The 27,311-nt window shown below is 44.0% G+C and overlaps 1 protein-coding gene and 1 long non-coding RNA gene across 4 annotated transcripts in view; one reads left to right on the top strand and one right to left on the bottom strand.

Moving 5' to 3' along the window:
- The window catches only part of RAD51B (RAD51 paralog B), a 681,452-nt gene that overhangs the window by 153,572 nt on the left and 500,569 nt on the right, over nucleotides 1–27,311 (bottom strand). For all 3 annotated transcript variants that reach the window (XM_082734027.1, XM_082734033.1, XM_082734032.1), the window contains exon 9: nucleotides 9,585–9,688. In XM_082734027.1, coding sequence (XP_082590153.1) covers nucleotides 9,585–9,688 — 104 coding nt within the window. The remainder of the gene's footprint in view (nucleotides 1–9,584; nucleotides 9,689–27,311) is intronic.
- On the top strand, nucleotides 19,425–20,631 carry LOC309866363. The gene is made up of 2 exons (XR_014312605.1): nucleotides 19,425–19,686; nucleotides 19,735–20,631. It is a non-coding gene; the product is annotated as an uncharacterized lncRNA (long non-coding RNA).

Below are 27,311 nucleotides of genomic sequence, written 5' to 3' on the forward strand. Positions count from 1 at the left end.
AAGCTGTAAAGATTTTAGAAGGGTCTGAAGCCCTACTGCACACTCTGCTCCAATTAGGTTGAAATACAAACCAGCATCGTACCATGTTGTGACCCTCTCAGCTACAGTAGATCTCGGGGAGAAGCAGAGACCATGGGCCCAGGCAATGCACTACTTGGGCAGGCATACTCCCCTGGCAACAGCAACCAGATGACGAATTCTCCAAGCTGGCTCCGCTTCAGCCACATGTGTGACAAGCTGTGCTATTCAAATCACACACACAGACAGGGCAAGGAGCATTACTGAATCACAGTCACATGCCAGGAGTAGTTCTCAGCCAAATAACGGCAAGAGCAAGAGGAAAAAAGCAAGAAGCAGCTCATCATCTCCTTCTTAAAGTCCCTGGCCCCAGAGTGGGAGGTGGTGTTCTAATATGTAATTTAGTAAGCTTTGGAGGTAAGCTAAATGACATTCTAGATCCAGTCATCCTTGGGGAAAAATCAGAGAGAAAGATAATAAGGACCATTCATTGCAAGCCAAAAGACTCATCACTAAGGCAAGGCCTCATTTTCCAACACCTCATTTGATTCCTAAAGTTAAAAAAAAAAAAAAAAAGGGCACCTACATCTCAGAGGACATGGCAAATTTGGTCTCAAACTACTACTGAATACAAGTTATTAACTCGTTTCTCTAGCTCAGTTTCTCTGTAAAAAGGAGACGAAAAGTTCTCCCTTGAAGGCTTGTTCTGGGGGTCAGTGGAAATAACGCATGTGAAAGGATCAAACCTGATGCCTGCAACCAAAGTACTCAATGAAGATTAACCCCCTTCCCTCCTGACACAATAAAGAGGACTTGAAATTAGTGTTGCCTGGAGCAGCAGAAGCCAGCAAGGTTTCACTACCAAACTGTAGGATCCCAAGACAGCAGGAAATGAGTCTCCACGCAGGCGGCCTCCTTACCCCTGTTCCACTCTGACTTTCTCGAATAAAGATGCAAAGACGCAAAAATATGAGAATGGCAAAGCTTCTCCCATTCTGAGAAGACCACACAAACAAAAGATCAGAAAACTCCAAGGTTCCCAAACCATCCCATACCTTTAGCCTATGAAGCTAGGCAACGGGAAGCTCGAGATGAAGGGTGGCTCTCCATGAGCACACGTGACCATTTGTGGAAGGGGGCCGGGAAGACAGCCTTGCTTGCAGGATGTTGTGTATTAAGAGAGTCATTTGGTTGGGAGGTCCATGCTCACTGTGAAGTTCAACTTAGAAAAAGTTATGTATTCACCAAGAATTTAAAATGCTGACTTTCTTCCTTTCTTTTTTTCTTAAGATTTATCTATTTACTTGAAAGAGAGAGAGCATGAGCGGGAGAGGCGCAGAGAGAGGGAGAGAGAGACTCTCAAGCAGATTCCCCACAGAGCATGGAGCCCCTTGGGAGGCTCGATCTCATGACTCTGATATCGCGACTTGAGCCAAAAACCAAGAGTTAGTGGCTTAACCGTCTGCGTCACCCAGGTACCCCTAAAATGCTTTCATCTGGTTATTCACCACAATGTGGGGTGGGATGGTACTTTTAAAAAATATATACTTTTTCACAGAGTTCTGTAGAAACTTTTTACAAGCCACTAAGAGTCATAGAGGATATAAATATCACTTTGCCTACAAACCCAGTCAACTGATTGGGCTAGGGCACTTTTTTGCCCAGAGTTTTCCTATTAAAAGTCAGCATAGTAGAGTGAAAATAGCAAAAGATTAGAAATGAGCAGACTTTAATTCCACTTCCATTTCAGCTGCTTATTAGTTGTGTGACCCTACCTAAGTCACTGAACCTCAGTTGCTTACCCCTATCTGTAAAATGAAATGGCTAGAATACAGTGTGGTTCTGAGGCCCATGCTGGTGAGAATCACCGGAAGTGCTTGCTCTCACTGAATGGTCACTGGGGCTGGGCCTAGGAGTCAGCATTAACAAACACCTGTGAATCTTAAGGTCCCTGTAGTAGAGAATCCCTGGATAAGATCATCTCTAGGAGGCATCTCAGATGGGACACTGTCATATCCTAAAGGCCTTTAAAGGTTCTAGTGAAAGAGCACTGGTTCATTTGTAAATCAGTTCATAGTTTATGTAGCTATTGCTTTTCCTAACCAAAGACGTTGCCCCATTTTCTTCTCAGTCATAGCTAACCAAAGCCAAAATACAACATCCTGTCCAACCTTCATTCTCAAATGAGCCAAATACATTTAAGTGTCCTTGACTCTCAGGTCACCGCCTTGTCCAAGAGATCTCATAGCTGTTTCCTATGTTGTTTCCCAACTGAAAACACTTCTCTTCCCTAGCTGACAACAAGGTCTTCAGTTTGGTTCCAAAGCCCTGTGTCTCTTCCATTTCCTGCAACAGCTGAGATTTCTCTGGAAATCTCTCATTCACATATTTGCCCTGGTTTACTTAGCAAGTTAGAGCTGGGAAGGTCACTGCATAAGGGGATTTGGTACCAGACAGCGTGTGAAAATAAAACTAGTCAGGGCTGGTGGAGAATGACAGAGCTGATAAAATACTGGGAAGGTGAATGGCTCAGTAAAGTTGGGAAGTCACCTAAACACTGTGTAAGTGGACCAGTCACTCAGCCTCTCATATCATAGATCATAATCTTCAAAGACAGAAACACGGACATGTACTAAGTCTTTCATAAAAACAAATGTATTTGACTTATAATGGTATTCTTTATCCATAGATAAAGTCTTCTCTATTTTTTGGTGTTCAAGTACTTTTTCCTCTTTGGAATGGTGCTAAAACTTACTTTTACAACTCTACTTTTTAAGGACATTTAAAACCCTGTGATGGTTTCTAACCCCCTGCCCCACCCTTATTTTGTTTTGATTTTGATTTGAATTTTTCTTGACTCCCTGTGGCTCAAAATCTTCTAGGAAAGACTGATGCTTCCCCTCAACAAAGGTACATTGTCTATCATGGCCAAGGCACTGAAAAGAAGACCCCCCATCAGAAGCATGGAGGCAACTGTACTAATGAATTTTTAACTAGGGATTTCCAATGGAACCCCTTCTAGGGAAAGTTTTCTTTACTTGACCCCATCAAGAACTAGGGATTTTTCCCCCCAGAGGGACTCCAATGGAGTTTGGGGGTTTTGTTTCGTTTTGTATTTTTTTTTTTTGGTAGGCAGTGTGGAAGGCATTGCTATTCCTATCTCAGATGCAGAGACAGAAACAGGGAGTGCCCATGGGGGTGTCTATGTTGTCCTTTCTCGGATGGAGCCTGTCTCTAAGCTCTGAGTCTTAACTCACTGCATTCCTTTGCTGTTACTGCACAACTTCAGGTAGGATTTCCTCAGATTTTAATACATTTGCCTGCTGGCCTAAAAAAAAAGTGTGTATGGGAGAGTCCTTTTAAAAGTCACCATTCAGATGGGATCGGGAGGGAGACAAACCATAAGAGACTCTTAATCTCACAAAACAAACTGAGGATTGCCAGGGGGAGGGGGTCAGGAGAGGGTGGTGGGGTTAAGGACATTGGGGACGGTATGTGCTATGGTGAGTGCTGTGAAGTGTGTAAGCCTGGAGATTCACAGACGTGTACCCCTGGGGTTATATAATACAATTTATGTTTATTAAAAAAAAATTATAAAAAAAAAATGAAAGTCACCATTCCGGGCTCCTCTTTTACACATTTTCCCAATCAGCTCAATACCTGTTCGAGCACTTCTGAGGGAAGAGTGTGGGCAGGGGGTTAGATTTCACACTCGAGCAGCTCTGAAAAGGCATGGAACATTTATACCCAAGGCAATGTGCTTGGCTGAGATTCTATGTTCCCTTTGCTATTTCTGCAGACATTTATGCTTAGAAAGAAATTTCTCCCACCCCTGAAGCCAGAGTTTTCCTCTGGCTGGATACACACACATACACACCAGTCTCCCTGCCTAAAAGCAGCAGACGGGCTGAGGTAGAAAGACACAGAATAAACACAACGATCTGGAACCATTTAACAAAGGGAGAGGGGTTCATTTTTGAGGGAGGGCCACTAACCCTGAGTTCATCCCTGGGGGATTCTGCAAACAGCCAGACATAAAACTATGACTTCCATGAGGTAAAACATCCTCTTCAATGTCTTTCTTTGGGTGAATATGATTGTGTGCCTGACATTCTTGCCCCAAATCTACCCTTCAGCTTATCTGGGAGAACAGATTTCTCATCTTTCCTTCAGTTAGTCAGTCCTCCATTAAGCCTATCCAAGCACCGACAGCAGAACTCATGACTGTTGGAAGATGGCAACAAAGATTTCTTATCCTTCCCCTCAGCTAAAGTCCACAAGCTGCCCTTTCCTTGCAAGCAGCTGTGGGACCCCTCTCCCTCACTTTGCTTGGGTTTAGGGCTCTGGTTTGCTTACACAGAGGAATTCCAACTACGATTTCAAGGAAAGCCTGACTCTCACTCTCCCATAGCCCCCAGTAGGCTAGTTCTGCAGAAAGACATTTCCTGTATTTGTTAGTCGTACAGCACTTCATTATAAGGATCTGCTGGTAATTGTCAAGGTCTGATGCCAACCTTTTAAACTGACAATTACTAATACTTTAAAGGAACTATTAAGCTGTGTAACCCAATTCCTATGGGGAAGAGTGATTCCAAATAAGCAGTATGGCCTTCTTTCTCAGGACTGGGTTCACATAAGGATATGAGGAGTTTCTCTCTCTCTCTCTTTCAAAATATATGTACTGAATGTGTAAATGTCAAGCACTGTTCTGCTTCTGAGGGTATACAAATAAGTTTCAGTCACAGCCTTCAAGGGGCTCACAATCCGGGTTTCACTCATGCAAGAACTGAGGAAAGTACTAGGTGCATCTGTGGGCAAAACTGAGGGAAACAGGGCTGATTAAACTCAGTGTCAGGAAGGCTCCACAGTGACGGTGTTTTAAGTTTTTAAAGATTTTATTTATTAATCTGACAGAGAGAGACACACAGAGAGAGAGAGAGAGGGAACACAAGCAGGGGTAGTGGGAGAGGGAAAAGCAGGTTTCCCGCTGAGCAGGGAGCCTGACATGGGGCTCGATTCCAAAACCCTAAGATCATGACCTGAACTGAAGGCAGACGCTTATCGACTGAGCCACCCAGGTGCCCCTTAAGTCTTTTAAAACACAAAATGCATACTGAGAGAAGAATTATATCACCAGAAAGGAGACACTAAATACTTCCCAGATGCAAAACAACCTGTTTCTCAAACAACCTTGAGAAAAGCCTAAGGATTCCAGTAAGGACCAGGAGTTGGAGAAACATTATGGGTCTTGTCAACAATTTACTGGGTACTTTAGGCTCTTTCCCTCAAGTGTTCTTTAACTTCCGGGTGACTTCTAAATAGCAGATGAAAATATTATTATAAAATCCATTTAAATAAACCTACTATATGAAAAAGTTCTCTCTTCCCAGTTTGTTGAAATGAGAGAGTCATAATATTTATTTCATCAAGAGGGTGTGAAGCTTAGTTGGGATTAATTTCCTTCATTACTCCTTCCAGAGTACTGAAAAATTTATATAATCCCATATGTGGTTCATAGGAATGAACTTCACGATGACTTGATGAGAAATAGTATGAATATTTCATCAAGTTTTTCCATCATTCTTTCAAGTATAACCACCCTCACTCCACCTTATCCAGCCCCTCAGGATGGCGCACCAGGTCACTGCCACCGCCTCCTGAAGGAAGGCTTCAGCCAATCCATTACATGTGCTGCTGCCTCATCAAACACCCCAGAACCTTCCTTTGCAGTGGGGCCCACCCTCCCCTCCACTCTCACTAGACCCACCACTCACGTGCTGCAGGGACAGTCCAAACATTCCCCTCTTTCCCCAGGTCAATTGTGAACATACATCTTCAGGGCATCGACTTACTCGTATTTTTAATCCCTGGCACCTTACATGGTGACTAGCAGAGAAGAGCTGAGCAAATAAAGCCTTGTCAAGTGACTGAGGGAGCAAACCCTCTGCTCTGGTGACAAGGCCAGAACCAAGCTGTCTTCTGAACGTGGGACCTGCCCTCCCATTTGTCTTCTTTTCCCGTTCCTCCTCACCCAGAATTTTCCCTTTCCTCTCTCAGTAATATACATTTATCTACGTAGGGCAGTGGTTTTCCGCCTTGGCTCCCGGCGGGGAGCTTTACAAATAAACACAGGTGCCCAGCCCACCAACACACATTCTGATTTAATTGGGCGGGGTGGGGCTCTGGTGTTGGTATTTTGCAAATGCCCCTGTGATGAGTCTAAAAAGCAGCCAGGCTTGAGAGACACTGATTTAAAGTGATAACTCAAGCCTTGTCTTTTAAAAAGGCTAATGGGCCTCTGGTGAGTTTACCTTGCTCTGGTTTCAAAGCAGGTACCGTCTCAACCAGTTATTAGGTAACAAATCCAACACCGCACTTGACTAGTAGTTTGTTCTTTTACTTGTGCACTTCATTTTGATTATTTATGAGTGTAAACACACATGTACCATCTCTCACACTCGACCTGAAGAACCTCGAAGGCAGGAACTCTGTCTTCTACTACTTTGCATTCCCAAGCCATGTACAGGGTGGACCAAAAACACGTTTTTGATTACCAAAAAAAAAAAAAAAAAAAAAAATCCAAAATGCTGAAAGAGGAGGAAAAAAAAACCCCTAGTAAAGGCCATTTTAACTCCACTTTAAGGACACATCTTTGGTAAGAATAAAAATGTTGCACAAAGGGTGGGGCAGGATTGAAGCAGACTAGAGAAAGAGTAAATAAAAGTCAAACGGAAAAAAACCTAAATTAGTCCAAAAGAAAATGTTTCCCAGCTTCTTAAGAGGGTTTTTGCAAACACTGAAGCAGAATAAACAAGAGCATTAACTTGGCTTGTGCCCTGATAAGGAGATCTCTTTCCTGATTATATAATTTTACAAAGTTTCCAGGGTGTAAAGAAAATAATCAGCCACCGAGGACTCCTTCCCTTGGACTATACAATTCAGCTCTTGGTTTAATCGGCTCGCAGAGCTGCTCAGCTTGACCTGACCTCCTTCCAGCCCTGTGATCTCAGACTAAGCCTCATATTCAAGAGCCCTGGCGTAGAGCTCAATGTCATAGAAACGGGATAAAACATAATCCTCATTCCATGTCCTTGATCTCTTGGTGTAGTGGCCTCTGTGCACTGGTGGGGGTGGGGAGAGCTATACCTGATATCTTTTCCTGGCAGTTGGTGTTCCAGAGATCTGGTGATACTAGAATGATATAGGCATGTTTTCTTACTAAGTAGTACTATAAGGAAGTATTGCTTGGAACAACTACCTTAAAGACTAGTTTAAGGTACTTTTTTGTGCACATATCCTAGAAAAAGTTTATCTTCATATGGCTTCTCTACTTTGTCAAGAAGTAAGACCACAGGAAAAGCTCAGTGAATCACGATGCATGTCCTCTGCCAAAGCGAGATAAGTTCAACAGATAGCGACATGTTTTCTACATCAAATTTCATCCTAGTTATTAGGCCACAAATTGAAACACTGGTCCCAAAAGGCACAGACACTTCTATAGATTAATTAAGTGTAAGTTCTTCTGCTTGGGTTGGCCATTTTAGCACTGGTCATATTTTACTTTGCTACAGCATTTTATTATACTTTACTATTTTATTTACATATTTTACTAATTAGTGTTTGAAAACATGATTCAAAAGCATTTAACTCTGCTCTTGATTGATTAGCAATGATAGTAACATGTTGTCCTTTGTAGGTTAAGATAACATCACTGACTCATTTGATAGGATATGAGTTGATAAACTGTCACTGATCTATCCATGCTGTGCTCCTCATTCCTCTTGTGACTAGTGGCCTGTGTTTGACCCTGTGAGCCAAGAACCAAGAGCCACCAGAATCCTGCAGTTACCAAAGAGACATAAAATAATAGCGTTTGTCCTCTGAATGTCTAAAAAATGGAAATGACCGGCTAATTTATTAAAACAAAAGGAAAAAAAAATATGGCACTAACTTCTTTATATACTAACAAATGCTAGCTGGAATTGGTAAAATAAGGATCTGGGAGTCTGGAGTCTATGCTACCATATATAACAGTCTATATCACAAAATCAGTGTGCACCATCTGAAACCTAAAACAGAGATAAACTACCCATTTTCAAGGAACGGGATTGAAGATCCATGAAAATGAATGGATCCACACTGATTCACAAGGAATTTTGCTTCCTCAAATAAGAGTTTAGGTAGTAGTGCCTGACCGCTGCAAACTGGGTTTATTTAACATAATTTATAACCTCAGGTATAAAACAAAGGTCATTAGGTTCTACAGGAACATCTCTGGCTCTGAAAAGAGAAGTAATGGATTCAGAACCCAGGATACTTGAATCATCGGGGAAAAGGTATCACTGAGGTAATGAGCACGCCAGGGCCTGAAAACTTAAGAATGTTCCCCTAAACGAAAACAAGCAGCTCCATCTTCTCAGAACATGGCTGACTCAATCATCAAGCTGGAATGTTATTTACACAGTCCCAAGCAAACCAAGAAGAATCCTCTGGTCTGTAACCAAGGGCACTCGGAAAGTTATGTCTGGAACAGGCAAAGGCTCATGTCTGTTTCTGATGATTCCTGACTCCTTGGAAGACAGCCAATTTACCTAATTCAGGTGAAGGGCAACAGCTCCCCGCCACTTCCCCCAGAAAGGACCACCAGCATGATATTTCATGCCTCTTTAGTGAATAACCTAGACTGTAACACATTTAGCAAGATGGGCAAATCTGGATTCTGAATTCTGCCCCATCCAACAAATCAGAACAATCACCCTATCATCTTCCTCCTCCTGCTTGTGGGAGAGGTTATGACGGAACCTGGTCCACACAACAGAATAAAGTTAAGGTTAGGCATTGGGGAAAATAAATTCCCTAATTATGAAACACTTTACCAAAGGTGTCAGCCTGTGGTGTTCCTTTCTTTGAATGAAAGAAAGGGTTGTAGAAAGTTAAACCTTCTGGATGGAACGTGGAGGGGTGGGGATACAGTTCTCATTTGAGGCCAGGATAGAAACCATCAACAGGGAGCTCTTGAAAGAGCTGTCATCCTTTTGGGGGTCTCTCCAGCAAACTCCAGTACTTGAACCTACTGGCTTATGAGTTAGTGCACAAGTACCCATGGTCTGGGGAATAGTTTATCACATGGCAGGATCTGTCTGGCCTATGGTTTTCAAAGCATATTAACCTCAAGAAAAAGCATTGTCACTATTTAATTTGTCCACGAATTATCTAGTCCTCAACAAATACCAGCTAAGTGAAATGATCATTCGCCCTTTAGAGATGGAGAGTTTGAGATCCCTCGAGGGTGGACCTTGGTCATTTCCAAGCCATTGGCAAATATCAGGAGGCATGCTAACTCTATGGGCTCTATTCTTACACATTTTTTCCTGTGAGCGGCTGATTTCCCACTTCATTATAACTGCTACTGGGGCAGGCAGGGATGCTCATTTCTTTACCTGCCCCGATGGTGTTGGGCCAGGACAGAAAACATGGCCAGTGCTTTCAGGAGATGAACACTCAGATTGCTAAGTACATCTTGTTCTCTAAACTCAACAGTCAGAAAACATTGTCAAAGAACTCACCTGTCTTCTGTCTGAACCAAGGGACTGGAGAATCAGACGGGTATTCACACTGTGACTCCAGGTGTTTCCTAGGGCAGCTGTCACACAGCTGGATCCAGAAGTGCCTGAAATGAAACAGGGCAAAACCATGACTGTGAATGCCCATTTCTTGTAATGGTGTTTCCCATAAGCAAAAGTCCAGTCACTGCTCATTGCTTAGAGACTCCTGGGGACTTAGTTCATTACCACAAAAGTTGACAAATTAGAGAAGAAGGACAGGGGTTAAGAATATGAGACTAAAAATAAAAGCCAGCATGAGTTTCCTTCAGCCTCAGTGCAAGGGACCACCACTAGGTTAAAAGATAACAGAGTTATATATCAATAAGAGCTTGCATGCAAGGCAGCTTAGAGCCATTGCTAATAAAAAATTGAGCCACTCAACATCCACGGAGGAAAGGCATAATGCTACTCCACAGAATGAGAGCCAGTTACGAAACAGTCTTAGTTTAATAGAGTTGTAAGGCTTGTTTAGCTTGATAAGAGTCTTAACTCCATTTTCCTAATCAATATAGAAAAGGTAGCGTATATATATAAAATTCCTTTGCCCTTCCAATCCTTGCATACACACACCCAGAAGAGGAATATGAAAGATCTAACCATTTCATATCTAATCTGTATTGGACAGCCTTATCCCCAGAGAAACATTATTTCACCTTCTAAGACTTTCCTGTAAGGGGAGGGATCTGAAGGATCCATCCGAATTTCCAGTCTACTCCAAGTTGTGCTTCATCTACTACCTTCCATCTCCAGAGCCTCGCTGATCCCTCTTGACATCACCATGAGGAAACTATTCCTGCTCTCCTCCTCTTCTTCCTCCTTAGAGGCAGGCTCACTAGTCCCACCACTTAGAAGCCTGTCCACCCTCCCTCCCCTCATATCTGGCCCATTCTGAGGACTCCTCTGAATTCCTGTGCCTACTTTGGCCCTGAGAGGAATCCTAGCCCTATAGGGAGCACAGTAGGACATTCATTGTGCTTTGTCACCTCAAGATGCTGTCTCTTTGCAACGAGAAGACTAAATACAGAGAGGCTGAAGCCCACCAGATTAGTAGATAAAACAAAATGAGGCCTTGAGCTTCTCATTCATTGCCTGCTTACTGCATCCTCTGATTCTCACCCCTCAGTCCAGAGTATTGGTCTTCTTTTCTTTTCTGGACCTGTCATCTTTCAGGGTGGTCTACCAACTCTGCCTGGCCTTTGCATGGCTGTACACTCCTGGGCCCAAATATTACAGCAGATGAATGTGGGTCAGCGGTTCTAGGCTGAAGGTGATTTGTTGGCAATGTCTAAGTGGGAGGGCTACTGGCATTTAGAGAGTGGGGGACGGAAATGCTGCTGAACACCCAGGCACAGGACAGGCTCTCAACAAGGAATTATCCAGCCCCAAACACAAGAGTGCTGAGGTTGAATGCCCCTGGGTTAGACAACACCAACCATACATTTTCTCCAGTTCAAGCAGGTATAGGAATGAATTAGATGGGAATCAACAACTGGGACCACAACAAGCCTGGGGAGTTCTGAATGAAGAAGAATTTAGCATTGGAAAGAATAAAATTTAGGGTGACTGTAGTGTATCATGCACATCACTCAACACACACACAAATTAATCTGAAAACAAATTATCTAGACCATGCTCATAGGATCACACCACTCCCTTGCTCAAACTCCTCCAGCAGCCCTCCGTGCGGAGGACAAATACTAACTCCCGAACAATGCATCTGGGGCACTTTGTCATCTGCTCCCCAGTCTCTCTCCAGCCCCACTGCTCTAAGCTTTCTCACTGGATGGTCTCCTGTAACCTCCTGACTTCTCTGTCCCCATTCTCCTTGACCTCTTGGCAGCAGCTGATAAAGCTTCCCCCTCTTTTGGCATCTAAGATATGCTTTTTCTGCTTCTTCTGGATCTTGATGAGTGTTCTTTTCCTTCTCTGCTTTTCTTCTCCTTCTCTTCCTAGTTACGGGTGGACTGTAGGGGGCTGACAGTGACTGATTTTTCTCCTATCACCCAAGTGCCTTCAGTGCCTAGGAAGGTAATGTGCATTTAGTAAAGAGGCCAGGTGTTTGCATCTTAAAATGCAGGAATCCTTTATTGCTACAAAGAGATATACTTTCTTCCATTCTTCTTAAAATACACTCCCCTCTTGTCTTCCATCTTCCCCTTTTTGATAGAGACATATTAATAAAGAAATATTTTCTGTTATAAGAAAACCAACCCTGGAAAGGCAATAGCAACCGATTTTTCTTCTTTTTTCGTTTTCGTATTTTTATAAAACAGCTTTTTTGAGATAATTCACACATCATACAATCCACCCAAAGTGTACACTCCAATGGTTTTTACTATATTCAGAGTTGTTCAAGCATTACCACAACTGGCTTTAGAACACTTCATCGCCTCAAAAAGAAACTCCATGTGTGTTAGCCATATAAGCCTCAAGCCCCTCTCTCTGCCCCCCAGCCCTAGGCAACCATTACTCTACTTTGTGTTTAACATGAACTGTTAGGAGATGGACGGAGAGTAGTGGAGACTGCGGAGAATGAGCGCATCTATCCATGATCACGAGGGGCAGACCCTGGCTGCTCCGGCTAGTGCTGTCGTGTGACAAAATGAGTTCAGAGTCAACCACATCTTTTGACTTTGAAAAAAGAGAAGCCAGAAGGAAGTCAATGTTTGAGTACAATCCTCTTGACTTAATTTAACAATTTCTAAAAATGCACAAACGAACATACTTAGGAGCCGTCTATCACTCATTCCCACAAAGCTTGCAACGTCTGCTCCATATGGCATGTCCTCACTGTTGACAAGGACAACACCCTGACATGGGTGATTTTGAAGCCTTGTCTCAACCTACAACCCGCCTTAGCACTTGTCCTCCATTTTCAAGAACAAGAACTACGAGTCTGACCTAATGAATTTCAGCACCATAACCTGAATATCTTCAAATCAAGCTTATGTCTTCCCATATAACTCACTCTTCCTTCTTTGTCCCTTTCTTTGGCCTTCTAGTTAATCTGGTTCAGAACCTCAGTTCCACTTTTAAATTTCTCCTTCTCCCATGCTTCTCAGTTCCAATATATTGTGACGTTCTATTGACTGAAGTATAAAATCTCAAAATCTCACCTATATCTTTTTCCCTACCCTCTGTTCCTCCTACCCCAACCTTAGATCAGACCCTCATTAGCTTTCACCTGGGGATGAAAGCTGCTAGAACTTCCTACCTGATGTCCATGCTGCTGTCAGTTCCTAAAGTCCATTCTCTCTTCTGCCTGATTAACCTCCCCAACCACACATTTAAGCACACTCCCCTGTCACTTCTGACCAAGTGTGCTCGAAAACTTTCAGCAACTCCCAAGTGCATCCAAAGAGCTCTAAATTCCTCAGACTGGCATTCAGAGCTCTTCTAGTCTGTGCCCAACCCGCCTTTCCACTCAGCTCCCTCCATTCCACTTCATACAGACTTTGCTCCAACATAATCACTTCTTCACCATGTCCCTTCCCCACCTGAAATGCCTCTAGGTCCACACATTATCTTCGATACCACCTCCTCTGTGGCACTTTCTTGGCCCTCACAGACTTACTGTCTTCCTCCTCTAAATTCCCATAATGCTTTATTTCCCTCTCTCACGTTACACCGTTTTCTCTCCTGTGGTATATTCCCTGTGTGTGCTTTTCTTAACACCCCTAATACATATCTTAAGAGAGTCAAATCCATCTCTGATTTATGCTAGGCCAAATCACTTAATTTATGCCTCAATCATTCTGTGTCACTGACACACAGAAGATACTTAATAAATCCTGATTAAATAGTTACTAAGTTGTTCCTACTAAACTTTGAACTATGTTACATATATTTGTTTTAGCAGCAGATTTACATTCTTAATTCTATCTTGTTTAATCTAAAATTAACACCATGTTCACATTTTTTTAAAAAGATTTTATTTATTTATTTGACAGACAGAGATCACAAGTAGGCAGAAAGGCAGGCAGAGAGAGAGGGGGAAGCAGGCTCCTTGCTGAGCAGAGAGCCCGATGCGGGGCTCAATCCCAGGACCCTGGGATCATGACCTGAGCTGAAGGCAGAGGTGTTAACCCACTGAGCCACCCAGGCACCCCCCCATGTTCACAATTTTCAAACAAACTTGTTAGAAGCTTTTTTCTTAGGTGCCTGCTAAGTGATAGGATGAAGTAAGGCTGAGCTTTCAAGTTTGCCACAAAAAACGATATGTAGACTAATTAGGAGTTAATTAGTCAAGCACTCAGAAAATATACATATTTTTAGAAATAATAAAATTATAGGCACTTCTCAGGTCTGGAAGATGTTTTCAGGAGTCAAAGCCATATGGCCAGTAGTGACTATTTAAAGAATGCCATGTCCCTAAAGCAATGAAAACAGTATAACAATGAACCCATGTACCTGGCTGCTTTCCGGGCAGGTAAGCTCAGGGCCTGACGAAAGGCCAGTGAATGCAAATGACCATGGGAAAGCTTCTAATGGGAACCCTGAGTGAGCAGCTTGTGGAGGAGTGCTTACAAACATGACGCCCCCACAAGAGCAGTAACAGAGGACCTTGAAAGCTAATGATAAGAAAAGACAATATTTTTAAAGTACTCCAAGGAGGCCCTAGGTGAGCCTTTTATATGAGGAGGGCTTACGTCTTGTTTGAGCTTCATCTGTTAGTTATATCTTTTTTTGATCCTCACAGAGGTAGGGAATATCTTCACCCTTATTGACAAACTAAAGCTGTGAGGGATTAAGGTCATTCTCCCATGGGCACATGGTTGGTTAATGACAGGGCCGGGACTCAAAGTGGGCCGACTGTCTTCACCGCTACTCCAGTCAGCCTTCTCCAGGCTCCTTATGTCAAACAGCCCACAGCCGTGTCAGCTCAGTTGACAGGGAGCTTCAGGAAGGGCCTGAAGAGAGAGCCTGAAGGCCCGTCTCTGAGACGACACTGATGGAGGCACAGTGCGAGCATCTCATCACTCATCTGAATCTGTGTGTCACTCTGGCTCCACAACCAGCTTCCTCTGTTCTGATATACGCTGATAACTCAGGGCCAAGGGGTTTCCAGAAAGATCAGTGCATGCCCTGGCTTGGCAAGTTATTTAACCTCGCTCAACTGGCCCAGCAGCTGATTCGTGTAAATCAGGTGGCCTGGAACTGACCCTCTCTGGTGGAAGCCCTAAAAATCTGGCCAAAATTGAAAAGTTATTTCACTTGATAGGACCCTAAGAGTGGCTATAGGTGGTGGGATTACTTGAGAGAGAAGTGGGAGAGAAGAAGGTGGGAAAACTGTCAGTTAATATAAATTTAATAACTTTTTAGAAGATTTTATTTATTTGTTTGAGAGAGAGAGCACGAGCACACAAGTGTGTGTTGTGGGGATGGCAGAGGGAAAGGGAGAAGCAGACTCCCTGCTGAGCAGGAAGCCCAACATGGGGCATGATCCCTGAGATCATGACCTGAGCTAAAGGCAGACACTTAACCCACTGAGCCACCCCAGTGCCCCTGTAACTTTATTTGCAGCTAGAAAATATGTCTCCTGTCTTTTGACTTTCAAACATTTCTGGCATAAATAATCATTAATGCTGTTTATGGGAAATTAAAGGTAGAAGGAATCTACTTGCTGGCCTTTCAGAAAAGGTGTTTTCCTGCCCAATGACCTAATTGGTCAGGAAAGAGATAAGTGAGTCTTCTCTACGCTCATTTTAACCGGAAGTTCTAAAAATTAGGGCACTCTCTGCCTTTCTCTTTTTTGATGACTCCGATATTTAGACCTGCCAAGGCAGAATGACTTCATTTTACTGGAATTTGGTTCATTTCAATACAGATAGAAAAATCAAATAAGTGAACTCGGTTTTGAAAACATTTTCATTATTGGGGATTTTTCGTCACCACAGGATTGAGCTTGTGGAAGTATTTGAGTAAGCTACATGGAGAAAATCTAATTTGTTTACACTGAAGTCAAGTTTCTCTAAAACAGACGGTGGGGACATGCATTCTCCACTCTCTGAGATTCTCTTAGGTAAGTCAGAGCATGTTTTCCTTCTGTGATTGCTTACCCATCTGCGTAAAATGTGAATAATAATTCCTGCCTCTAGGCAACCAAAGGTTTGTGGTGACTCACAGATGAAGATATTTGATATGTATAAATGACAGAAACAATGCTGATTAAAGACTGAAATGAAATTCTAGGGAGAAAGAGAGTTGAATTATCATCTTCTACATTTTTTTTATTCTATTAATAATGAGGCAAGCTAGAAAAACTCAGTCATAAAGTGGTTAAAACAACAGGACTTGGATTCTGGAATAGCTTTCATGACCGCTATCTTTTGGATCCAATTCCCCATGCTTGTGGAGTGGGAGTTGGTTATGAAGACACATTGCTCACAAGGCAAGGGGCTCGCTCCCTGTTCTGCATGCAGGGTGTAGTCCTTGTGCAATCAGACTGGAGGAGGATAATCAGGTTGCTATGTAGCCTTGATTTCCAAAAAGGTAATGGGCTTCTGGTACCAACTCGTGTCAGTATCTAGAAGAGGCCTGTTGGGGCGCCTTCAATGCGGAAGCTCCTTCTTTGAAAACATTTCAATTTATGACTCCTGTGCTAAGCATTTCTGGGAGGTTAAACGGAATCTCTAGTCCGCAATATAAAAGTGTCTGCCCTGTAGCACAAGGATCAACTTTAAAAGGATAGACTTTTCCATGTTAAAAATAAGGCAAGTATAAACAAAGCACTGACTCCCAGGATAGAGGGGAGGGGAGGGGAGGAAGGAAAAATTCACAGCCCAGGAGAGCTGGATATTCTGGACAGCGGCCCCTCCTGTCCCTTTAGATGAAAGGCAACTTATTGAGATTAGAACGAAGAAAGAAAGAGAGAGAGATGGTGGGAGGGGAAGGAAGGAAGGAAAGAAGAAGGGAAGGAAGGGAGGACGAACAGAAGGGAGGGAGAAAAAAAATAACCTATAAATCTTTTCAAGACTGCAATAAGTCCGGGAAGGAGATGGCATGTTACCATTGGAATGAACAGTCTCTTTCTTATCTTTGTCCTCACATTCTAAAGCATGTTCTGTGTAATGCATGGCAGCATACGGTCAGCTGCTGGCTACACGACAGGACCCTGGAGTTCTATTTCTGACTTAGCTGTGGGCTTTTAACGAGAACGGGTGGGAGGAGAGAGATGTAGCAGAGAACATCAGGGCAGGCCTTGCTAACGACCAGTTACTTCGCCTCTTTGAGCCTCAGTTTCCTCGTCCATGACAAGGGCTGGTTGAAAAAGGCCTCAGAAGTTCCTGCCTCTACTAAAAACTTTGAATCTATGGCATTTTGATGACAAGAAATTAGCTCTTCATTCTGGGCCTCACTTTTTCCAGAAGTTTGAGAAAGTTCTACTTTGTGTGCTATCTTTGAATGGCTGTACCCTACCTACCACCCATGTAAGTTTGAAGAGAGGGCAGACAGGTGGTCCTTTTCCTAAGAGTAGATTTCCCTCCAGACTAGGAATTTTCTTAGTCTTCTCCTACCTAAAAACCTTATGATGGGTAAACATGTGATGGCCGGTCGCCAAGTCCCAGCAAATACGGCTTCATAACAACAGAGCTTAACGGTGGGAGTCTGAGTGAGAGAGTAAGAATCAGAAGGGGATTACCATCCATTAAATTCAGTTTCTCAGCACAGATTTTTGTTGGATCATTCATTTGAACTGGGGAAGTGACAGAGAATCTTGGTTAGCCCTAGTCGAAAGATGAAGTAGGGAAATATGTAGATATGCTTTTCCCTGAGTTTCTCAGAGTAGCCCAAACTACCTCTGTTAGTAGATCATCAGATCTTGCTTTTTTTTTTAACAAGGAGGCCAGAATTTCAGCAAGAAATGCTGAAGAGGATGAATGGGGTGTAAAAGGGAAGAGGACTACCTAGGACTGGCTATTTCTAGAATAAGGAATTCAAGATGACCTACAAGCTCCATGAGGCCATGGTGCAAAGGTATCACATAAAAAGAGGTTTGGACAGGCTCACACATCTATCCTCCAGCAAAATTAATTTCCTTGGGGGTTTGTGGTTCATTAACTGAACCTGTGAACCAGCTGTCTTCAGTGTGCACTCTACTTCCTCAGGCCTTTAAAACTGACAATGGTCTGTAGGTCAAGTTCCAACGGAAGTGATATTTCTGACCTAGCTCTATAAATAGAGCACTGGAAAAAACCCATCAGCTGCAAATGGCCCAGGAAACACACGCTATCTATTAAGTAAGTAACCGCAGTATCTGCACTGCCATTTTAGATGAGAAAAAAATATCTTTTGTTATTTATAATCTTCGGAGCTTTGAGATTCTCAAAATACTTTAAAGCTATTAGTCTTCTTTCAGATTTACAAATAAAGGATCTGAGGCATAAAACCACTCAATAACTGCCTCAATATCATCTGCGTCCCCGAGGAAGGCATTTGGCCCAGTAAAGGTGAAGGCTGCTTCACTTTGGTAAAGCAGCAAATTTCATCCCAACATCTCTGCTAGAGGTGAAAGATCTAAATTCAGGCCAGAGCCTTGACTTGCACAACACACCTAGGATCCACATTCCAACAAAACTCGTTAGTGAGGAAGGTTAGAAACGTGAAGAAGACAAGACAAGGTGAGGCAATCAGAACTTTTGGAATGCAAGAGTTAGGGATGGGTTAATCCTCTACAGCAGAAGGAAGAAACAGGGTTAGCTAATCACTAGGATGAAGACTGGTATGGGCTAGCACAAACCACTCAAACAGCTCCATTGGCTTTGTGTGGGGAGAACATACTTGGAGTTTTCCGGAGTCTTAGTATGGTTATGTAAGTCCTCAGCCAAACAGGACACTTTTGAAAATAAAATGGGGACATTTTAATAACTATATTGGGATAACAGAGATGAATCAGGACTGTTCTGGGCAAACCAGAATGCCTGTGGGAAGTCTCTAGAACAGGAAGAGGGTGCTTAACTAGAATGCATCTTAATTTACCAATCAAAAGTTCTATAGGGGACACCGCACAGAACTGCTCTGGTGTTTGCAGTGACAATCATGAACGTCCTCAAAAATAGCTATGAAAACAGTAACAGGCATGGGAAGAATAGAACTCCATGTCTGAAGAGCGAGAATTAATCTTCTCCCACCGAGCTCCACTTCCTACTTTCCCCAAGAGGCCTTGCACCTGAAACCTTTCTCCAATATGGCTTTCTCCACCTACCTTCTATTTAAGAGGGGGAGAAAGTCCTGACTGGTGACCTGTGGCCAGGTCTCCTAACCCTTTGAAAAGAACTCTTTAATTAAAAATAAACTCACTCATTAGAGAAAACATATACTATTCTTAAGTGAATACTAGCAAAGAAAACAAAAGCCCAAAGATTTCAGGAAATCTGAGGCATTATCTTTCTGAATTTAGGCTTAATTCAACATATGCCAGGAAGATGCTTATGTGAAATGTGTTCTAGATGCTCACCGGAAGTAAGTGAATTCCTCAAATCATGCCAATCAGCAATCTTGGTATGAGCTTTGCTTTTCTGCTCTCATTGTAGAATCTGAGGCAACAGGACGATACCAGCTGGATTTTACTAAATCCTGGTATTATATGTGGTTATCTCATTTTTTGACTGCCTGATACTTTTTTCAGGTGACTATTTTTTTCTGGCTGAAGCAGAAGAAATACAGTCACCTAACCTGATTTCAGATTATCTATAGCCCTGGCTGCTGTGGGGGGAAAAAAGAAAATCCCCCTCAGAAGTATGCATTCAGCCAACTGCCTCCAGAGAAAGCTAGGAAGGAGAAAACAGGGCATATCCTTTATCAGTTACTGCTCCTGGGAAGATTTAAACTAGAGTGAAGTTGTGTTTGGAAGCTTTACATGTCCAGGGAACTTGTCTGGACAATGGTAGCCTACCTGACTGCAGAGCAAAGGGACACACTAACAGTGATGACGAACAAGCTCACTAGGCAAACCCAGGACCGGGAGAGAGGGTCCCTTCCCAAAGCCTCAGGTGGGGCTGAACTGGGCCCAGGTTAAGTCTGCTGTTGCTCAGGCTGGCACTGCATCCCTGGCTCTTCACAGGTAATAAGGATGGGGGTGGGGGGGTGGGGGAATGCTGTCGTTTATCAGGAAATGTGTTCTTGAACAAAAATCATTCGCTCAAAAAGACATTTCAACTACATACAATGTCTAACCCTGGAGTGGATCTTCAATCAGAAAAAAAGAGAAGTTGCCATAAAGGACACAATTGGGACACCTGACAAAGTTTGACTTTGACTGGCATATTAGATAATAGTATTATATCAGCGCTAATTTCCTGGATGAGATCATTGTATCGTGGTTATTATGTAAGAGAAGTTCTTGTTTTTCCGAGATAAATGCTGAAGTATTTGGAGATGAAGGGTCATGATAGCTATAGCTTACACCCTCAGATGGTCTCATAAAGATAAAAATAATAAATTTGTATTATAAAAAATAAGTTGATAATAATATGAGGGAGATTTTAAAAATGTGGCAAAATGTTAGAAGTCTAGGTGAAGCATGTGTGGGAGTGCATTGTACTTTCCCTGGAAATTTTCTGTAGATTTGAATTCTTTTACTTAAAACAAACAAACAAAAAGAATCAACCTAGAGTAGGTTGGCCTACTCTAAGAGCTGACTTGGGTCACTGCCAGAAAATCAGAACATAAGACTGGATCTCTGGAGAAATTACTAGGGCATTGTTTCATTTGCACGTTAATGCATCAGAATCCTCTAAACCAGGTAAACCACTTTTTACAATGTAGACCGCTTGTCCCCATCCCAAACCGAAGGTATCAGCATCTCTGAGGGGTGATGCCCAGGAGTCTACATTTTCAAAAGCCTCTCCCAGATGATTAAAAAAGCCTCTCCCCTCTCCCTATATGCATTAAAGTCTGGAAAAAACCATGTACCAGGCACTTGCAGTTATAAACTTCTCAGACCTCACGGACAGCCCAAGTACTGTTATGGAAGCACTTGCGTTTAAATAAAAAACTCCAGCTCCTATCTTGTCATGCAGCTTTGCATTCTTTTCATCAGTGGGAGACACCAGGCTGGTGAATGCCCTTTGGCCCAGTTTTTAAGACTCCTATCTGCTGACTTTATCTCCCACCCTACTTCCCAAGAGGAATAGGGAAGCGATGTAAATTGTTTAGAAACGCCATAACTCATCTGCTTGGAGTTGTTGTCAGAGGAGCAACCCCAAACCCTAAGTCAGAGAGTGGAGGTGAGGCAGCTGACGGCCCGAGGCATGGGACAAGATGGGGCTGGTAAAGAGGCCCAGGTTCCCCCCTCAGGCAGAGACCCTCATTAAGGGCCCTGGTCAGTCAGGCCCCTTGACCTGCTTTTCTTCCGGACACCAAACACAGCTGTTTTCAGAACTTGGGCTTCCCTGTGTTTCTTCAGTGAGAACAACAGGGCGCCAGTGAGGGAGAAAGAGAATCAGGTGGGGCAGGAGCTAAGAACCCGGAGGTGTTCTGAACATTCCAGAGAACACAAGTGCATCTGATTAATTCAACTTAAAGGCACTTGGTCCCGCCCATCAGTATAATCATTATTCCCATTTCACAGACTAAGAAGCGACTTGACTGAAACCCACCTTGTGTGAGGCAGAGCTGGGGCCCCCGGCCCAGGCACGCTAGCACTTTCTGCTGACCAGCTGCCTCCCTTTTGGCCTCAGAGAGCACATCGCTGTGGAGAATGCTTTTAATTATCACCTTGCCCCGAGTGTGCAAAGATTTATTGTTATGCTTTCTTCCCGCCCCATTTCAAGCACCCCTTTGGGAAGCAGCAAGATCGTGATAGGAATCAGGATATTTTCATGCATGGGAGGGAATGGAATGCTGGCATCACACGTGGTTGTTGCCCCTGAAGGCTGCAAGAAGGAGGATGGGAGTTAAGGAACAGAACAGTGAATAGTTCAGTGAGGCGATCCCTGGGTTCTCGACACCCTGAGTTTTAGACAAGAACCCCAGGGTACTTGGGGTATCTTTTCCCACACTGGGGAGCTCAGCTGGGTTGCCGGGTTCCTGAAGTTCAGCTTTTGTTCCCTTGACATCTGGAGCTGGGCTTCCTGAGTCAAGGCAAGGAGAAGCTGCTGCACTTCTCCCTTTTTGGGGTGTGCACCCGGATACAGCCCCCCCCCCATGGTTGTCATGCCAACATAAGGCTATAACCAATTGGGGCTACAGAAGAGGGGGGAAACTCCATTCATGACCAGACTTCACAGTGGCCCCTGGATCACAAGTTGCCATGTGAGCATTGCCCAGGTGTGGGGGATCTGGGGCAATGGAGATGACCTTCCTTTAACTTCCTCCAGTGTTCCCTCACAAAACTGCCCTGATCCCTGGCGGTATAGTCAAATATTTTTAGGCAGGCGCCTCATGGCAGGAGAGGGAACTGATGAACAAAATGTGCTGATGCTCACAGGGCTATTTTAATTGGGGAGAACTGGTTTTGGTGACAGCAGGCGGTCAGTACACATCTGTGAAATATGAGTTCTTGAGCAAAGCAATTTCCTTCTTCCCTAAAGGCCACTGTTTATCTAGAAAAAGGACATAACTATGGATTTCCTGAAAATGACCAGATTCAACAAAGTGATCAAGACCACCCACTTGGTATAACTTGTCCCATAGCTCAGACATCACTTGGTATAAGACATTACAGTAAAGAATCATGAGGTAACGTTTTGGAATAATTAGTATGTTCCAGACCCTAGGCTCAATACCTAACACACATGATCTCGATGAAGGAGAGGCCATTATCACACCAGTTTTCTAAGGAAAGAGGTTAAGCTACAGAGGGAGTAAGTTATTGCCCAAGGTCACCATGCAAATGTCACAGCAAGGCTTTGAACCCAGCAGTCCGACTCGTCACTTCTTTCATTATTTCTTTCAGCTATTTAGAAAATATTTAAAGAATGACCATTCATCTCTCTCTCTCTCTCTCTCTGGGAGAGAAGACTCACCCCATTTTCTAGATACTACACTCACGCTCCTTTCCTCATTAAGTTGTAATATTCAATTTCTTATGCAGAGTCATCTCTGCCTGTCTAGAAAAGCATATTTTAATAATGTTCTTTCCCTATTGTTGGGAAACTCTTAGTCATACGATACCTTTCTAGAAACTGATACCAAAGAAAAATAAGTCTCCAGGTTCTGTAGATTTCCAACTGAAAATATGTAAAATAACCTTAGTTGCCAAAATCGTGATTGGCTTTCCTTCCATGAATATAATCTCCACATCTGGCTCACCTCTTTTGCCAGAAGGATATGATTATATATATTTTTTTATACCTTAGGATGTTTCTATTTTATGACATTTCTAAGTGGAATTGCTATGTCAATCATCATTGCAATCCCATTGATAATTACTTCTTTTATCAATGTTAACTCTACAATGAAAAATAAAGCAGCAGAAGGTAAATGTGAGAGAGTCAGAAAAGCCCCACAGGAAGCCAGTTAGCCCTTATTCTCATCTGTAATATGGTGGTGGGATAGGAAGGGGGTCCATAATCATGGTTAACATTCACATGCATCCATAATAGGCCAGAAAGCAGTGCCAAGTGATACAGATCTTTTAGTCGTCCCAATAACACCATGAAGTTGGATACTATTATTACCCTTATTTTAGAGATGACAAAAATTTATCTACATTTATGGAGCTAGTAAGTGGTGGACGGAGGATTCACTGACAGACCCCTGAGCCTGTGTTTCAGCCTTGCCCATGACTCCAACAAGCAGTGAGGGCTCGGAGTCCTTGTTCTCCCTGCCTTCCCGCAACCGCAGCTGAGTCTGACCCCAGCAGCGGATTATTATAGCATCCTTAGCCAAGGATGGCCCATAAAGGTTTCATGACATTATCACAGACTCATCTTGTTTATGAAACAGAGTAATGGTACACGCAGAAAAATCACGTATTAAACATTTTTTTAGTAACAGATTTTATCATCATTGTTTTAGGGAAAGTGACATGCCTAAGGTCACACATTGAGTCACGGGGTCAGTACTGGTACAAACGCCCCTTCCTGGACACTCCTCAGATGTCAGGATGTGTTGCTTCACTCAGAAGATATGGCCTCCCCGCCTGATCAGGCACTTCCATAACTGTACAGCTCTGCGTAAGACCAAAACGGTCATGTACCCACTTCCCAGCAGCCCCAGCTCTAAATTAAAAACAGCACAACAGCAATGACATGGTAGCAACAACAAAATTATAATAAAATACATGGTGGAAAGACCTTTGGGGTGTAAAAATGTCCTTAAACTGATCATCTAGGGAAGAAAAGGGAGGGTTCCTTCTTTTAAGAGGCAAGTGACCACCAGCAGGAACAGAAAACTCATTATTATTCTGGATTTTCTTTTTGCATGACTGAAAAGCTTTTCTATCCTCCTCCCTCCCATCCTTATCAAAAGAATTCCCCCAAGACAATCACAAACTTTAAAAGTAGCAACGTGTCCCTTCAAAAAAACTTAAAAATCAAAAATCAAAAAACCCACAGAGGTTGCAAAACAGCTTTGTGTGGAAGAAGGGCAAGTTTCCTCTTAAGAGAGGCTAATTTCATAGGGTTGGGAAAGAGAGAGGGGAAAGGGTGGGAGCAGAGAAGAAGGGGAGGCGGGAGAGGAGGGGATAAAGGAGGAAGAATCGCTGCCTTTAAAAAGCAACATTGTCCAGAGAGGTGAAAGGGAACAGATGGCCGTGGAGAATGTGGCCCTCAAAGCCCAGAAGAAAGGGGCAATGCTGACAGATCTTGCTGTTTCCCATTGACGCCTGAATGTTCTAGGGTGGGGAGCCGAGGCCAGTGCAGGGGACAGACCTCTGTTCCCAGCGGCTCACTGGGGCACTGGCGCTGAGGCTCACTGAGAAAAAGAGCAGGGGAGGGGTGTGGGGAGGGCAAGCAGCTGTGGCCACAGAGGGAGGGACAGTGGGGGGCGTGCGGGCTTCCACAGCCTTCTCTTCTGGCCTGCCCGGGAAGGTCAGCCCAGCGCTGGTCTGGGCCCTGGCAGAGGTGAAGGAAAGGGCAGCAGCTGGGGCCCAAAGTCTCGGCGTCCTTCCCTGAAACACACTGGGGGAGGCATGTCTGGGACAAAACAGATACCTTGAGAGAGGGAAATGAAGAAAATATTCCAAATGCTTTTGGAGGATTGAGACATTCAAACTACAATAAACAAGAAACTTGGGTCTTTGAAGGAGGTCAGAGATTCCTGCCAAGTAAATCCCATATTATTTCATGGAGTCTCAGGGCAGAGAAGGGATTTGGAGAGGAAACACGAAAGTGAGTTGGTGGCTGACCCAGGACGGAAGGAATCCAGGCGTCGGTTTAGAGGTCTGAGTTGGCCCCCAAAGAGGTGCAGGACTCACAGTGGAGCGTCACAGGACCCAGCGGGGTGACGGGAGAGGCAGAGGGAGCCCCTGCGGCCAGGCATGTTCACGTGTGTTCACGTGTGTGAGTGGGACAGGGATCTGGGGGCATGTCTTGCTGGCCGTTGCCTGTGGTTGTACCACAGCGGAGGACGTTACTGGAAACTCACAGGTCCCCCCAAGAGCGACGTGAGTGCAGGCACCTCTCGCCTCCCATGAGGGAAAAGCTGGACAGGCAACCCCTACAGGAGGAGGTCTGGAGAATGGGTGTGAGGGAGGGGGGGTTGTGGGAGCGGCCATTAGGGAGAGGCCCACAGACTTCAGGGGACAAAGACACAATTGGTGCATGTTCCTTAATATAACTTTGATCAGGAAAATTACAGTTCCAAATGACATCTTGTGCTCTCCCTACCCTCCAGAAAACGATGATCAAATCTGGCCCTACTCCTACCCACTAAGAAGAGAGCCACAGGGGGACGCCTGGGTGGCTCAGTTGGTTGGACGACTACCTTCGGCTTAGGTCATGATCCTGGGAGTCCCAGGATCAAGTCCCACATCGGGCTCTCAGCTCCACGGGGAGTCTGCTTCTCTCTCTGACCTTCTCCTCACTCATGCTCTGTCTCACTTTCTCTCTCTCAAATAAATAAATAAATATTTAAAAAAAAAAAAAAAGAAGAAGAAGAAGAGAGCCACAGGAACTCAAAACATGTCTCCGGCTTTGATTTTCTTTTCCTGTCTTCCTGACCCTGAAAGTGAGAGAGAGACCTGAACTCAGGATGGAGGGTCTTCAAACAGTGGGGTATGAGTGTGGAACAACAGTTCCTTCCTCAGAATAACCATTCGAAAACATTCTCACATGTCTCAGGCGCCCAGAAACAACGCTCGCTTATCGAGCCCTTGGTGGGGAAGGGAACATTAAAAGGTGGCTCTAAATGTATTTAGTGACCTGGCAAGTTCACGTTCACTTGGGCTACATCCCTGTTTTCACACGCAAGAGAATGACACGGTGGCCATTAGGCCCCGTGTTTTGTGCCGTCCGTACATTTGAGTTCCCGACAAAATCCCCACAGAGCGGGATAGTAAAAAAAGATCAACCATGATGAAGACCTTGCCTTTTATTTCTCCACATCACCCACATTGCTCCCCGGGCACTTTTAGATTTAGAAGCTCCACTAATCAACCTTATAAACGGCAGCCCAGCCGCTGCATAGAAATTACTTTGTATAGCTTCTCAGTGAAATTACCCCAGGGGATAGAAGATGCCCAGGGCTTTAACAATCATAACACAGCCTCGGTATGAGAATAGAAGACAAGTACACTTTGACATCCCAATTGAAACTCCAGGCTGAATCCGACACAGAAGAATGTCATTACCTTTCCCAGTCTGACGGCACACTAAAGAAACTGGAGAAGGGGAATACCTATTAGGTCCCTGCTAATCCTCCTCCTCAATTCAAAGCAGGGCTAGTCCCTGGAATTCATTTCTGAGTATCCTTACTCTCCACTATTGTTAAACAGCTCCATTGATAAGTGCTTGCAGCTAATAATGCTCTCTACTGAACTCACCCCTCCTCATTCCCAGAGGCTCAAAGCACTTCACAAATATCACCTGATTATTCTTTATAACACTCAAGTGAGCCCGATAGGTGGAAAGGTTCATTATCTTCTCCTTAGCAATCGGGCAAATAGACAAAGGAAGAAGTGACTCGTTTAAGCCAACAAAGCAGAGGCAGAACCGGAATGGGAAACCCGGCCACCCTCCTGACCAAACGCGCACATGGCCTATGTCAGCTTGCAGAGACGTTCTGCTGACAAGGCAGGATTCCCAGGCTGGGGGCTGTGTTGGAATCAACAGGGTTGCAGAACTTGCAGCACTGGCTGGAGGGGAAAGGGCAGGAGATGAGATGGAGAAGCCCCCCTTGAATGGTCTTCACTAGTTCGGGCAAGTCACTTCACCTCTGAGGCTCAGTGTCCTCCTTAGGAAAACGAGGGCCTTTCATTAGAGGATCTTGAAGGTCCCTTTCAGCTCGCAGATAACGAGTGAAGTACGAGTTTCAAAAGAGGGGTTCAAGTTTTCACCAGCCCCTTGTGGTGTCTGGGCTCCATTTGTCTTGTAAGCCTGAAATAGCATTCTTGTCTCCTTATAGAGTGCTCTCTGTCATCCACTGTTCACACAAATGATAGTGGGGATCAGATCAGTCAGTGCAAGGGGGGGAATGAAAGAGGCAGTCCTAGGGTGTCAAGGCCAAGGGCTAAAGAGAGATGGGGACAGGCAGGGAGCGGGATGACGGAAGACTAGAATGGTAATAAAAATAAGAATCGGCATA

This window comes from Mustela nivalis (assembly GCF_964662115.1).
Source record: "Mustela nivalis genome assembly, chromosome: 6".
Taxonomy (NCBI): Eukaryota; Metazoa; Chordata; class Mammalia; order Carnivora; family Mustelidae; genus Mustela; species Mustela nivalis.